This window comes from Pestalotiopsis fici (genome assembly GCF_000516985.1).
Source record: "Pestalotiopsis fici W106-1 unplaced genomic scaffold PFICI_Scf_7, whole genome shotgun sequence".
Taxonomy (NCBI): Eukaryota; Fungi; Ascomycota; class Sordariomycetes; order Amphisphaeriales; family Sporocadaceae; genus Pestalotiopsis; species Pestalotiopsis fici.
The window spans coordinates 1993679-2008944 of record NW_006917097.1 but is presented as its reverse complement, the minus strand read 5'-3'; the positions used below and the strand labels follow the sequence as shown (position 1 = coordinate 2008944).

Genomic DNA, 15266 nt, shown 5'->3' with positions numbered 1-15266 from the left:
TGGCAGTTTTTCTTCCCTGTCCAACGGTCAGTTGTGCGTATGTCTGCAAGTACGAGAGGTGTCACCGCATCATGTCGTCCTCGTTTCTAGGGTTATTTTCCTGGTCTAATTCTCCTTGCTTACCGTTTTTTCTTCCTTCTTGCATGTTTCTTTAGTCGCGTGATGCTGATTGTCAACAAAGGGCGGCGTGGTGTCTTGTGAGAACTCTATTGTTGGCGTCCCGTCCCTGCTTGCCCATTCATCTCTATTGGAAGAGTCGCACGGGATGGAATGTCGGGTGGCTGAAGGGTCCTTCGGCGAAGAACAATGGGAATGGCCGAAAAGGTCTTGCAAGCCACGCTCTGGGCGTTTTCGTCGTCGTCCTCCTCCTCCTCTTTTTTCCTTTCTAAATTTCCACATTTGGAAATAGAGATTCATATACGAGAAAGGACTAGCAACAGGCGAGGCTGTTTTTTTGTTCCTGGTTCTCTACTACCTACCCAGAAGCTAGTACCTAACCTAGGTGTATGTTTCATCTAACAGAGCCTTGTGATAGGGACAGACAGACGGAGACTGCCTTGTGGATCCCCAGTCCGTGCAGAGCATGTGCGCAATTGCCTATATTTGGCATCCTTTCTCAGTCGGGGGTCCTTGTTGCGAAGGTTCACGAAAAGTCCTAGTAAAATATCCTTAACCTGGTGATAGGCAGTAGTAAAAATGTAGAAAAGAGAAGCGAATATGGAGACTTTGTGGATCACGATTGGCCGGGGCCTGGCGCCATTCAAAATTCATGCTTCTGACGCACACGAAGTGGCCCGTTGATCCAGGACCCGGCACCCGGACTGCCGGTAACTGCCAATGCGCAAAACATAGTGGTGGTGGTGTACAGTGAGTGGTCAAGGTAGTATGGAAGGATGCTCAAGGGAAAGAAGGGAGGGAAAAGACCCTGGATTCGTCAACAAACGGGCGCTCTGTGCGCTATCCTCAACTTGCTAATCTGGGACATGTGTGGAGTTGGGCAGACACACTATTGGCGGTAACCTTTTATTGCTATCATCTTTCCTTGCAGGCATTCTGGATGATACCCTGCGCTGTCGGCCTGCCTGCCTGCCTGCCTGCTTGTTCCCCCTCTCCCTCTCTCTGCCTTGGCCCTGGGCGGATTAAATGCTATGATACCCACAATGCGAGCAAAAAGCTCGAAGGATGCAGCGGAATCTGGTATAGCTTGAGACCTGCTCCATGTCCCTCTCCTCCCCTCATATTAATCAAGCAGGCCAGTCAAACCAGCTGATTAATCCATGTCAAGTACGATGTGTAGTTGGCAAGTATGGAAGCTGCAGATTGGTAATGGCATGAATTTAGAATCCATTTCCCATTAGTAGTGAGTCGTCGGCCAACAATACTGACCGAAGCTGCCAGATATGGTATTGTGGCGATAAATCCTTAGCGGGCTTTGTGTGCATGCCGACGGATCGCAAGAGTCGCCGTTTCAGCATGTTCTCGTGCACATTTTGCTTTGTAGTAGGGGAAGCGATCCCGACATTCTGGTTGGCAAGATCGTGAAGCCCTGCGGCATCATGTCGGGACTTTTCTTTCTTTCTTACTATCTTGGATTTTGTAGGGCTGAACGTGCGTCTATACATAGCATCGCAAGGCACGCGAATAAGCCAATGAGGATAGATGACGCTCACACAAAATGATCGCTGTTGCCGTTCAAACGAGGATTGCACTCATTGACTGGAAGATGCATAATTTACATGTCTGTCTTTCACACGTACTTGAGTGGTTCCTGTCGTGCTTGTTGCGATCGGGTCCAATACCCTCCGCGGGCAATTCAACACCCCGAATAGATGTCCGTTTTCAACAAAAAGAAATACGGGTGACGGAATACGGGGGAATGAATCATCCAAACGAACCCTAGGACCGAGTCCGACGGGTATAACGGGAGACCAACGGCAATGTCAATCCCACAGATAGATTGTCTGGACTCTACTGTGTAGATAGTGGATGACGATCATTGCGAGTCGCATGAGGATGGTAGCCAAATACTGGCAGCAAAAAGTTCCCGGCAGTAGACTGCCCCAGAGGTACCACAGCTAGGCCAGCCCTAAGGGATCTCGAGTCCGAGTTGCGAGAGCCCCCAAATTTGCCAAATGAGTGCAAGAAACGGTACAGAGTGGCTCCAAGGTGTTGTGACTGGGTGCTTTATGGTGGCAGGCTAAAGAGACATGGTGTACCCCCCATCCCATCTTGTTTCCCCCATCCCCTCTTCCAAGAATAGATTCTTCACCAATCCGCCCACGTGTCTCTCTGGGTCCCGGGGGGGAGAGGTAGAGAGAAATAGGAAAGACGGGCTGCTAGGTTGAAAACATGCTTGGTGGCTGGCTGGCTGGTCGCTTGCCGTGTCCTTGGGAACAAAAAGAAGCTCGACCATATGGCTTGGCAGGCTGAGATGGTTCACCTGTTTGTTCTTCGAGAACGAAAACCGCCGCCCCAACCAGCTGGAACCCGGGGGTCTGGGTGCAGTTGCCGGCTCGTAGATTATTATTATCATTATTACTCACGGCGAGAGGAACAAACAGGCCCGGGGTGTTTTTGATTACCATCGCCAATCTCGTGATGCTGGTTCTACATGAACTTTGCTGGCAGTCTTTCCCTTCTTTCCCTTTAGGTCAACATTTCTTGATTCGGTGTGCTGCTGCGATTACAAAGCAAAGCCCCTTCATCCAATGGATTGAATCAATCACCCGTGTCGTGTAGGTGAATGGCTGGCCCAGGCTGGCCCGTTAATCTCCTAAACTCCGCCGATCGACATCCACTGACCTGAACCTGACGGACACCAGCAAGAGGCATTGATGGCCCAGCAAAACCCAGCTTCCTCCAACCCCAGGCCGCGGAGTTTGGGGGCTTAAAATTGCAATACCCGTGGCACCTTTCATCTAGTATATCGTAGTGCACTTATTAGTGGACATTCTTGTTTGCCGACGCGAAGAATGAGCAGCCGTGGTCGGTTGCTGCTAAGGCCGAAACGGCAAATGGGTCTTTCCACTTCTCTTGTCTGTGTCTTTACTAGCAAATGTGTCTACTGCCTTTTGCGAGCGGATAGTGGTGCCCAGCTTCCGACGTACGTACTTTGGGGGGGAAACTGTGTCATGCCATGTTCTGCCCAAACGAATGAGCCAGTGGGCGAGGGCCTTTTTGAGCCTGCCCAGAAGTGGTCTGCCGGGCGCCCGTTCGATGTCATAACACAAGCGGCGCTGGACACGGTCCTCTCTGGAGAAGCAGCCTACTTGCAGTCATTTACGGGGGTCACTGGTAATATGGGGCAACTTTGGCCTAGAGGAAAAGAAAGCCATTTCGGAGCCGATGACGAGATATCTCCAGTTTACTGCTATCTGTGTGCATCAATAATGTGCCTACCATGTTTGACGTTTCAATGGAGCAATGCCGCCAAGTGAGTGGCTGAAGTACGGGACCTCGGCGGATGTAGGCAATGCAAAGCTAGAGTCTGTGGTTAACGTTTCTCAAGTATATGACTGCTAGGATTAACAGCAGTACGGAATAGGATAAAAGACGACAAGCGCGAAGAAACGATGCTTCCGCCGGAAGGAAAAGGAAAAACAATGTCACTTTGTCTGCTGTAACGATGCTTTCCAGCTTCTCGTCAATCATTCATCCATTCAGTCAGTCAGGACGTACATTGGATACGCGCATGCATGACACTACAGCGCGGCCGCTGCTTGGGGGGATCTAAGCCACCCTCCTAGTCGGGACCATATGGCTGAATTGCTGTGCACGCAGGCGTACATTGGCTCTCCTACGTTGTTGTTTTTTCATGTGGTCTTGGGGTAGCATCTAGGTATGCTTCATTCAGGAGCGCACTTAAGAATAGCCGTTGCCTGCGAGCTAGTGAGTGGTTCCAAAGGACCATGCCACGCCCTTTGAAGTCAAATGGTAGCCAAAAAGTCATGGCGTGAAAGTGTATCTCTGCCGGAGGAGCAGTAGTAGTAGGCAGCAGGTAGGTAGATAGGTAGGTAGGTATGGGGGGTCTCATCTTGGTGGGTGGGCATTTTGGGCAGCCCAGGGCAATTTGTTTCCCAATTCGCATGGCCGAGCCATTTGGTTTAGTGCCGAGATGAGTACAGATGAGTGATAGTGACGGCATTCAATCACCACTGGGAAAACGACGGGGGACGATTCAGTCTGGCGGGCGATGGCGGCGGCGGCATCAACATTGTGTGAACAGACAGACAGACGGGGAGAGAAACGAAAAAAATACTTAGCCCTATGGACCCGCTCGGCCGCTCGGTAGCATTAGTGAGCAGAGCCTAGAGAGTAGCGTGTGTAATGGGAAGGAATACGTACTGCGGTTCCTATTCTTCTGCCATAGCATGGATGGTGTATGGAGTCAAGAGAGTCACCGCCGCTTTAACAGCCCTGATTGAGAATAATAATAATAACAAAAACTACCCCTTCGATTTTATGTCTCTTCTCTTCGCTGTCTGGGCAGGATTGGGGGGGGAACTTTTTCCTCTTGATCCACGAGGCACAGCAGTTGCTAGTGAGGTAGGTATTGTGTTGAATGGCGAGTGTGCGGGACCCAAAAGACCCGACATGGGAATACCAGGCAAAATACTTGGGTACCTTCAGTTATCCCTGCTTCACATCCCTTCCCTTTTCTTTCCCCTCTGTGTTTTCCTTTCCCTTCCCTTCCCATTTGACTGGCACCGATCAAAAATCCGACCAACCGAATGACTGACTGATCCCCTCCCCCCCCTTGTTCGCTGTTCTCGTACCCAGGCAAAGTACATACGTAGGTAGCGTAGGACATGTACTTACGTACCGTGGCACCCCCCCTGGAGCCCTGGGAATTGCGGCGCGGGTTAGCACCTCATTGGCAAACGCACAGAACGTTGCATTAGCCTTTTGGTCGAGTCCGAAAAGGCGGAAGGACTGCAAAGGACCCAAAAAAGCCAAGACAAGACACACACCCAAGTCAAAAGGTAAAGTCCCCAGCTATCGTGGAACCCCTGTCCAGAAGAAAAGTAGATACGTATTGTCGGTACGGAATACACTGCCCTGCTTCTTCCTCCTCTTGTCCAGTCCGCCAGGTAGTGTACCTATCGACACTACCCATCCACACACACTCTTCGCATTCGTTCACCCGTGGGATCTACGTACATGCTGCTCATACTGGCACTAGAGTGATGGATGGGCCCCAATTAACCCCATCTCCTGCCCATGTACCGGCCCCGACGACCTTGACTACCACCAGTACATACTGGGCTGGCGCTGGCTGTGTGCGCCAAAAACGTTCTTCTGTCCTGGTAGGGCAAGGGGGGGAGGAGGGGGGGCCAGAGTATCTACGTATGTAGCGAAGGTACCTAGCTTAGCAGGTACGTAGATGAACGTCCACCCACTTGGTCCCTTCTCTCTCCTGCAGCGGCCGTCAAAGACCCACGAGCCCTGCTGGAGTGAGTAAGTAACTGAGTGATTGAGTGGATGGCCTTACGCCAAAGGTCCCAAAAATAATGTACGTACCTTAGCTACTACGAGACCCTCACATCCCCATGTACGTAGCTATGTATCCATGTATCCAGTAGTCGTGGTAGCTTGCCTGGTCAAAGGATTTACACCAGTAGCTGTCTCGTCACTTGCTCGGCCTTCATGTATATATCTTGAATCCCCTCCCCATCCTTTCTACCCTCATCCAGTCCTAGCCTTGACATTCAGATTCATTCTGAGCATATCAACAAGTAAAGACACTTGAAAGAAAGACTATACAAATATCACATCTCTTTGACGAAAAGGAAACTTGACCAAGGCACCACACTTGACTACCGGCACACTATCTACTATACCACTGTATACCATCAACAGAGAAACTGAGCTCACTCTGCCCGAGTGTGTGTAACAGCTATTCATATACTCATCTTTCAAACTGGATTGGCAGCCATCTCTGCTTGAAACTCAGACCAACATGTTTGCCATGTCGCAACACCAATATACCTATGCCGCCGCTCAGGCACCACCACCACGGCAATATCCCGCCCACGGCACCAGCAGCGCCTTTTCCAGTTCCGCAAACCCCGATGAGGATTGGACCAAGATCTCCGATCTTGCTGAGCGCCGGAGGATCCAGAACCGGATCGCTCAACGCAACTACCGTACGTGAAGCTTCTCTATATTCCGAGCAACAATACATTACACATGTACATGGAGAAAAGACGAGAATCCGGGGGCAGCAAAATCAGAAGACTAACAAACCACTACAGGCAAGAAGCTCAAGAGACGTTTGGAAGACCTGGAGAGACGCGCCAACACCTCGGATGGCTCCCCACCGGCCAGTGGACCAGAGAAGCAGACCACCAGCAAGAATGTGAAGAAGTCCCCGGTTAAGACGCAAAAGGGAACTCCGGCGCCCCAGAAGCCAGTGCAAGCGCCCCAGTTTACGCCGCCCATGACCCACGAGGACGAGCTCATGTTTCCTTCGCCATACGACGACAGAGAACGCTCGCACACACCACCATTCATCCAGTACTCTTCTTACCCGCCGCCCGACGAGATGCTGCTGCCTCCCTACGGTGCCGCGCAGCCCTACCAGACCATGACCACGGCCGAGGCGTACCCTAGTTACATGGCCACCACCATGCCCTCGACGCTGCCCTCCATTACTCACTTCAACGACGCCATCAAGAGGGAATCGTACCCCGAGGAGTCATTGTCGCCCTACATGAACTACGGCTTCCTGCCAGGCATTGATATGAGTGGTCAGAACCCATACGACAGCTCCAACCCTCATGTGAGTCATGTGCGCCATCATAGCTCCCATCATCACCATCGATGAATATCTTTCTCTCTCTCTATCTCTCCCCATCTCTCTCTTTCAGCACGGGGTGTCGAGACGAAAAGAAGATTTTTATTTAAAAAAAAAACCAAACAATCACAAAAAAAACAAAACAAAAAGGAACAAGAAACTGATCGGATTCCCACTCATTCAGACACCGCCTCTTTCCCACTCATTCGACCACTCGGCAAACTGCTCTGATTCCGGTTATGAGTACCCAACCACACCGCTATCAATGCCAGACTCGCCCAACATGATACAACAATGAGCGGGTTTTGAAAGAGAGAGAAGAAGAGAAGAAAAAAAAAGACCTCCTCCCCCCTTCCAAAACAGTATAGAAAAGGGGTTTAAAAGGAAACAACGGGAAAAGGGGTTTATTAGACAAAGATGTGTTCACACCATCACAACTTCTTTGGACATAGTTTTTTTTTTCTCTTCTCTTGCCCAAGTTTTTACGTTTTTTTTTTTATATTTTCATGTTTCATTACTACTTCTTTACGAGCTTATGTATGGCAAGCGGAGGCGCAAAATTTTGCTTTGGGTTCGAAGTGCTCGACCTTGCGGGATTCTTGGGCAAATATCATTATACTTGGGGTGGTTAGTGGCATTGGCTTTTTTCCTCTCATGTTTCCTTTTTTTTCTCTTTATCATTATCACCTCTTTTGGGTGTCGGTCAAGAAGACAAGCAAGGGCGGGGAGCATGATTTGGAGATCAAAGGAGCTGCAAATTGTCGCTCTCACAGAGGAGGAGAGCATTAGATTAGGCTAGCTACATGAGAAAAATGGGAGAAGCTATACAACCAATTATCAAGCTCCAATCTCCTGCTCCCAATGTGATCTTCAAAAGTATTGCATTGAAAGAAAAATGCCTGCATATTACAATGACATCTTGGTTGAGCTGCTCCGCTACTATCCAACATAATCTGGAACGTTTCCGTTGTGCTCATTCACCTCCATGATACTATGCAAGCTCGAGGCAGCTTACAAAGGCGCGAGCAAAAACACGCGTCTGTCTTGTGTTATTTTGACCACATGTGACGCAATGCTCATTTGAATAGCTCGGGACTTTTTCTGGCTTTTGCTCTATGGTATCTCGTGGTGTCTATGTGGGTGTGTATACCTTAGTGTATTCAAGATAACACAAGTCACAGATAGAAGAGAAGGGGAAATACCGAGAAATCCCGGTATTTCGGCATTTGAGAGCGTTTTCGGTTATCCAAATACAGTTAAAAGTCAATAGACGCCCTAGGTCCCTTTTTATTCTATCCAAATTTCGCGCCGTTTTAGGGTGAGTTGGGCGGTATACTAGAACTTGAAGACACTTGGGAAAAGACAAGGTTTAGGTCCGGCTGTTGCGGGATTGGGAGAGGAGGATGGAGAATCACAGCGCGCCCTTCTTTGCGAACGGTCCTCGAGACGACTACAATAGACCTTGTGGCTTCGCCTTGATTTCTCTATTCTTGACACCGCAAGTATGTAAAAAAGATGGGACATGGATAAGCATACATGAAGAACAGGTCTTACGCTGGGGGAAAGCTTAAACACGATGACATTGTTTTTCTTTATTACGTAGCAAACATTCATTAGAAAGGGAGGGAAAGAGAAGTGACTTAGAATAGAGACACGGCAGATCCTTGGAATTGGACCCTGAAACTGTTTAGCCAAGGGCGCGGTCGTGGGTACCGCATTGATCATCGATCATTTGGCTCTTGCTAGGCCCCGTCCAACGGCTGCGAGGAACTTTGCACATCCCAGCAAAAGCGAAAACAAGCGCAGAGCCCAACCGAACCGGCTGGCTGGCTACGGCTAGTCGTACCTATTTACATGTACTTGTAAAGGAAAGACACATGGCCCTATCTTACTATTGATTTATTGATGCTCTGCAATGTCTAATTCTATACGATACCCTCGAAGCAGGTACTTGTTATGGAAAAGAAGAAGTGCGGCGCGGCGGCTGTGCATCAAGTCAAACGCCATGGACTTTACGGACTTTATCCTCTTGGTTTGGCAAGTTGGTTGCAAGGGTACTCACGATAGTTCAGTCACGGCAGCCAATCCTGTTTGGAATCTTGTGGCAGTTTGTTCTGCAATAAGAAGCTTGGCTCTGCCTTCCACCCCCGAAGCTACCGTTCCAAAAGCTGCCAGTTCCCACATGGTGTATGTGTCTGTCGGTAAGGGTCATGGAGCCCAGCAGCAAGCCTGGTGGCAGGTATCGTGCTTGTTGTACTAGTTTAGGGTTTATAGTTTAAAGGGAAGGGCAAAAAATAAACCGGGGCAGTCGGCCGCTGGTTATCGTACATGACGCAGGGTTTCAGTAAACCATCACTCTTGTCAAAGGAGCACGGAATGATGCAAGCAGCCCCCCCCCTCCCCTTCCCAGCACCCCGGAGACTTTTTGTCTTTGAAGCACCTCCGGAGACTTTTCCAGGTATTGTTTCCTGACACGTTCAAGCGGCACATGCAAAACGTTTCCGCTCCTTGGTGTTGGTGTTGGGGGGGAGAGTACGAGGCTATACTCACTCATGTATGCATCCATCCAACACCCAAGAGAAGACTTGTCATGTATCGTCTGATGATAATCCGCCGCGAGACTTTCCATAACATTGGCCCATACTCAGAAATGATCTTCGTCATGCCTCGACGATTAGGAAGAGAGAATATGCTGTTCGTCCCCCTTACCTTGGATTATCGGATGCAAGCAGGAGAAAGGATTCACAAACTTATCTCCACAGTCGGCCGCGTTTTAGCGGAGGCCAATAGCAACACCTTTTTCCCTCTGAATCTCTTCCCCCCCTCCCATTCCCGGACCCCTTTTGATAGGGCTGAGCTGTTCTGGCTCGGACCTGTCTGTTTTGGTAATGTGGCAGGCACACGGCGACAATCAGCCAGTCGCTCTGCCTGAACCGTGATCAACTACAATAGCAACATGATCATCAACATATGTGTGCACCTAAATCATGCCCTCTTGACCATCCATGACTAGACCCGGAGATGAAACAAGCGTGGCAATATAGGGGGAAGAGAAATATTCATCACGAACAAAAGGCATAGAGCAGCAACCCGCCTCGCCTGACTTGTCCCTCCATGTGGCCTCCTTCCATTTCTCTACCTTGGCCCCCATCTGCCACATGGTCCTGTTCAAGACGATGAGACATGCTGAACCTTGATTGCGGGCCCAGACTTGTCTATGGGCAAGCCTCACGGTCTGGCCTATTGGGGACTGCCGAATGAGCAAAGGAGTTTTTGGATGGATTGCTCTTAGATGATCACGTAAGTGGCACTGCAAAGGAAAAGCGAAAGAATGCAATAAAAATCCCCTCATTTATTCTACACTGGATATTCCTTGTGCTCCCAAAAGGTAGCGGTAGTTTTATTTGTCGCGTAGGAACACTACGCACGGAGGCTGCCCAGTGAACAGAGTTCTGACGAGCAGCGAGTGCCGGGTAAGGAAGCAGTAGTATCAAGACCAAGGATCAACCGAGCGGACCCCCTTACAAAGCTTGGCTTTCTTTCTTACCCAACCTGGGGGAAGAGAGTATGTGCATAGTAAACTATACTGTAAGCAAGAAGTTCCAAATTTGCGAATCCACCAGACTATCGAGCGACGAGTCGGGGCCTCGTGGAGTAGCAAATTGGCAATGGTACAAGCGTGAGCGAGGAAGCAGGCAAGCCATCGAGAGAGGAAACGAGCACAACTCCGAAGAGACAGAGAGCAGCAAAGACTACAACGACAACGACGTCGTGCTTTGTCCCTGCCAATCATGAACCTCCAAGCTCGACTCGTGCCGTAGTGTATACAGTAGAGCAGAAAACAGGCGGCCATGACACGTCCGCAAGACAGCCAATTACCAATTCCATGTGCGCTAAAGTATATTGGAGCAAAAGGCTACTTACCCGAACCGGAACCGGGTCTTTGACTGGCGCAGATGAAGCCTGAAAATGATAGTATTTGCAATGAATGGGCATGCATGGCGCCGTCATGGTCGTATTTTGCATAGCGAGATATTTGGATCTGTAAGCCGTTGCAAATATGGAATCGTCCAGACTTGACTTAAGCTTCCATAGAAATCAAGATTGTCCGGGCTTTGCTCTCAGTCATTCATTTGATTGGAGTCATTGGACTGTTCGGCCGATAGCCAAATGCCAGCCCCCCTTCTCCGGCCGAGTCCCCCGGTTGGCGCCAGAGTGACATCCCGGAGCGGATCAAGTTTCGATGAGATCATCTACTAAGCAGCAGCAGCCGAGAAAAAAAAGAAAAAAGATGGGGGTCTCCCCGGGCTTATTTTTTCGCCCTTGCTAAACCCTAAACCGGCAAACGAGAGAGCAACGACATTGACGACGTCCTCTTCACCTGTGTACATACGGGCGGTAATTGGGAGCGACTTCATTTGACGCAAGTGACGATCTGACAGCTCTAGAAAACTCGCGCGGCCCTTGATCCAATCAAGTAGTGCAATTGTTTAGAGTGAGCCGGGGCTCGGACAGACGCGCGCCTGTGAGACGACGGCTAACCCTGGCTGGCAGGCTTCAGGCTTCAGGCTTCAGGCTTTTGGCTCTGGCTCTGATCCTATTATTCGCCCTTGTCGATAAGCATTTTTTCCCTATTACCCAGATAACCATGAGTCCATACCACTTTGACCTCTTTGGTGGAGCCGCGTAAGTGTATCTCTTCTTTCCACCTTGATTGCGTCTGGCTTGCTGCCCTTTGAAGAGGGAGGAAGAAGAAGAAAAAATGGCAAAGCCCGCATGGCCCCCCAAAAAGCTCTTTTTGGCAGTAATGATGACGATGACGACAAACTATACTGACTTTACGCACAAAGAGGCTGGGATGCACGATGCTGGACGTCTTCTGATGATCGCGTCCGCGGGGGCAAAAGCCAGTCCTACCTCGAATGTACTTCTGGGCAGCACACCCAGGTCTCGGCGGCCATTTTTCGCGGCAACCTAGACATCAAGACTCTAGGCGGCGCGGGCTTTGCGTCCCAGCGGACTACCGATGACCAAGGGCCTTGGGACCTGTCGCGCGGCGACGGGATCCTGCTCAAGTTGCTCGGCGGCGACGGCAAAAAGTACACGCTCACGCTCAAGGACCAGGAGCTGCCAAAGCGCCCGGATGGCCGCGAGCAGAGCACCGTCAGCTGGGAGTATGACTTTACCCATGAAAAAGACCACAAGGCGTTTGTGCCCTGGTCCGCGTTCAAGCCCACGTACCGCGGCAAGCCCAAGTCAGACGCCGAGCCGCTGGATCTGAAATCGGTGAGGCGGGTCAGCATAATGATGCGGAGGTTAGTGTCAAATCCATCCACTCTTGGAATTATCATTATTTTATTTTCTTTATTTCTTTTTCTTCTCCCATTCCTCTTCATCCACTGGTTAACATTGTGAATAGCTTTTTTGGAGAACAGCAAGGTCCTTTCCGGCTAGAAATCGAATCCATCAGTGTCGCCGAAGACCCTGCCTTGAGTAAGGATGACGATGCCCGTCAGTCTATTGGGCAATACTCGGAAAAGTCTGGCCATGTGACACCAAAGAAGACATGGAGAAATTATCTATCTTGTGGTTTGCTCTAGTAATTGTGATATCTTGGGGCGAATATGCGCTTTTCCCACTCTATGCAACAGCGCTTTGAAAAGAATTTCACTACAGCTCTGCTCACGTGCTATGATACATGGACATGGCTTCCATGATCGAGTGTCTTGGAAAACATATAATTGGCATTATCAAACGTGAAGGGCAAAAAAAAAACACGTACTTTGAAGATCAACCTCACCCCGTTCCATGCCCGTTCCGCACAAACGATCATGCAAGTGAAACTTGAGCGTCAGCATCATCATCTTCTTTCCTTTGTTAGTAGAAGCTTGGCAGCGAAGCTTGGCATTTTCCGCGGCCCGCGCCGTTGATAGGTGGCCTTGGCATCTCTAGCAATAGCTAGCAGGAATGATGATGAGATTCAAGGACAGCATAGTTCATCTCATTCTCTCTGATCAGACTGATTTCTCGGCGAACTTCGGCGAAAACGGTAAAGAAAACAAATGATATCCAGAATCGCGAAAGTACGCCGAGTAGGGGGGGGGACTGTTATGGACCATCTTTGTGCGTTTGTTCGGCATCATTGTGCCGTGAGACTCGAGTCTACCAAAAACATCAGAAACTCGGCTCTTTCGGACTTTAGAAAGGAACAATGGGGCCAACTTCATGGTATCATGGAAGAGCCGGCAACTAGACCCTGTTTCCCCCTCATCCGCTGCATCACATTCTCTTGCCTCGTGGGCTTCCGAGTTCCATTCCGACCGAGCCTAGAGGCGGGCTCGGCCACAGACCGAAGATCGATCAGATGAGCCAGCCCAAAAGAGGTCGTTGCATGTACGTGCCAGCAAAAGTGATTGGCTCTGTAGTAGTCTGGCTGTATTAGGTATACTTGCCTGATGAAAGAGCCTACGACTGTACTTACGACGGTCCCTCTCTTCAACAAGACGCGTCACGCATGTGACTCTCTAAACTTGCTACTATCGTTTCACATATTGGGCAATGTTCCCATGTATCTGCCCTTTTGTCATATTTGGGAACTCTCTATCACGAGCAAAAGCCCGGAGTAGGTATAAGGGGGCTGGTTCCACCTTCTCTTGCCTCCCTCGACCTCCCACTACTCGCCTTGGATAGCGAGTAGCTAGTCTCTTCCCTTCCCGTACCGTTTCCCCCATGACGCCTCACCATCTACCGGCGATTTTCCCCATCTTACTGCTGACATCTCGCATAATGACGGGGGAAAGGGGATTCGTGGTGAGAAACCAATCTATTTGCGGCCCCCAAAACAGAAAAAAGTAGCTGATCCTTGACGGAAACTAAAACAGAATGGCGAAAGAGGGGTGGACCAGACCGTTGCAAAATGGGGGAACGAGAAGGAGGGTCTGGTAGATGTGTGAAGTGGTCTCAAACTCTCGTGAGGTTAATTGACCCTGACGTTTTTGGTTCTTCTTTCCTGTCACCTCCCAAAGGGGAGCCCCTTTCTCTTCTCCCGCTATCGCCAAATTTAAAGTTGTCTATCCGCCATCATGTGTACGCCAGATCCCTAGAGAAAGTATGCCCTCGAGACGCAGGCCATTGCATCTAGCCTACGCCTTTAGGGGGGAACAAGCAAGAATAAAAAAAAGAATACCGGGAAAAATACCTTTTTTCCGACTGTTTTTTATTCTTTCCCAACGAGATGGTCATCTTTGATCGAAATAAATGATATCACAGAAAGCTATCTGGTATCAGGTCTCGAGGCTTCATGACAGCTGAATGAGCCATGATGGGTAATGGAACTAGGACAGACGATATCCCCATACGAACGGGAGGCTATACAGAGTGATTCACACAGTACTTGATCACAAGCTGGACAGGTACATTGAGTCAAAAGGTTGCGGCGGCGGCGGCAGTAGCCTCTACAGCAATAGGAGCAGCCACAACAATGGCCGAAATGATTTGGCATTAAACGATACCGAAATATGAGTGGCCGGACAAATAAATGTCCAGTATACAGACTCTGAAAGAAATATAGGAAACCTCGGCTTTCCTCCAGTCAAGTTGACAAAACAATTAATGATTATCAACCATTATAAGCACATGATGCCTACGATACTTGCTCACACACCTCTACATGCTTCACCAAGTGCTCACTTCATATCTTTTGCTCCGAAAGCACGCATAATGGGTGAGGGAGTGATAAATCATGCTGTTTTTCCGCTAGGTAAGGCAAGGAAATAATCAAAAACTGTAGTTCCCGACTTTTTCGAGAAAACACAAGGCGGAGCAGTATATGCCGCAACAGAATTGTAATTTCCCATTGGATAAGCCTATAATTAGTCAATTCGGGAGCAACAGAGTAGAAATAGCCTATAGCCATTATCTGATTTGTTTTTCTAACCCCCCACCCCCTTCCGCCATATGAAGTGGTGGTGGTGAGCACAAGAACCCCGAATGAGAGGAACAAGGAGCGGTCTGCTTAACAGAGGTTATTTTACAAAAGAAAAAAGCTTATCGTCAAGATGCGTACGTGAGAAAGAAAAGAAAAAAAACAGCGCGTCATCACCGTAGGGCTGGATTATGCTTCCACGCTTTTCCTTGTGTACCTTTTTTTTTTCTCCCTATGCTTGCCTGGATCCTTTCCTCTGCAGAACTCGGTCATATTTTCTTTCCCATTCTTTCTCCTCTCTTGACCCCGAACCAGCCTAGACAATCCGACTGGGTCACCAAGGGCGCCCGCAAGGCAGAGCGCGCAGGGCTGTGTCAGAGAAAACTCTCTTTTCTTGCTCCCTTTATTTTCCCTCCCCCCTCTTAGCCTTATTTTATGCTTCTCCCTCCTGATATATTTTAAAGTTGGGAGCACACGGCCCAGGACATGATTTCCCCCGAGAGTGCGGTAACCGGCAGCCGTGCCCTAAAAAAGATCTCGAAGTTT

At 49.5% G+C, this 15266-nt stretch overlaps 2 protein-coding genes across 2 annotated transcripts; both read left to right on the top strand.

Moving 5' to 3' along the window:
- Positions 1 to 5959: 5959 nt before the first annotated feature.
- On the top strand, positions 5960 to 7094 carry PFICI_10257 (uncharacterized protein; the record flags this gene model as incomplete). Its single annotated transcript, XM_007838838.1, has 3 exons — positions 5960 to 6146; positions 6255 to 6781; positions 6981 to 7094. 3 exons carry the CDS (start codon positions 5960 to 5962, stop codon positions 7092 to 7094), a joined length of 828 nt encoding a protein of 275 aa, XP_007837029.1.
- Positions 7095 to 11444: 4350 nt separating this feature from the next.
- PFICI_10256 (uncharacterized protein) lies at positions 11445 to 12396 on the top strand (the record flags this gene model as incomplete). The annotated part of the gene is made up of 3 exons (XM_007838837.1): positions 11445 to 11482; positions 11647 to 12111; positions 12216 to 12396. 3 exons carry the CDS (start codon positions 11445 to 11447, stop codon positions 12394 to 12396), a joined length of 684 nt encoding a protein of 227 aa, XP_007837028.1.
- Positions 12397 to 15266: the final 2870 nt, after the last annotated feature.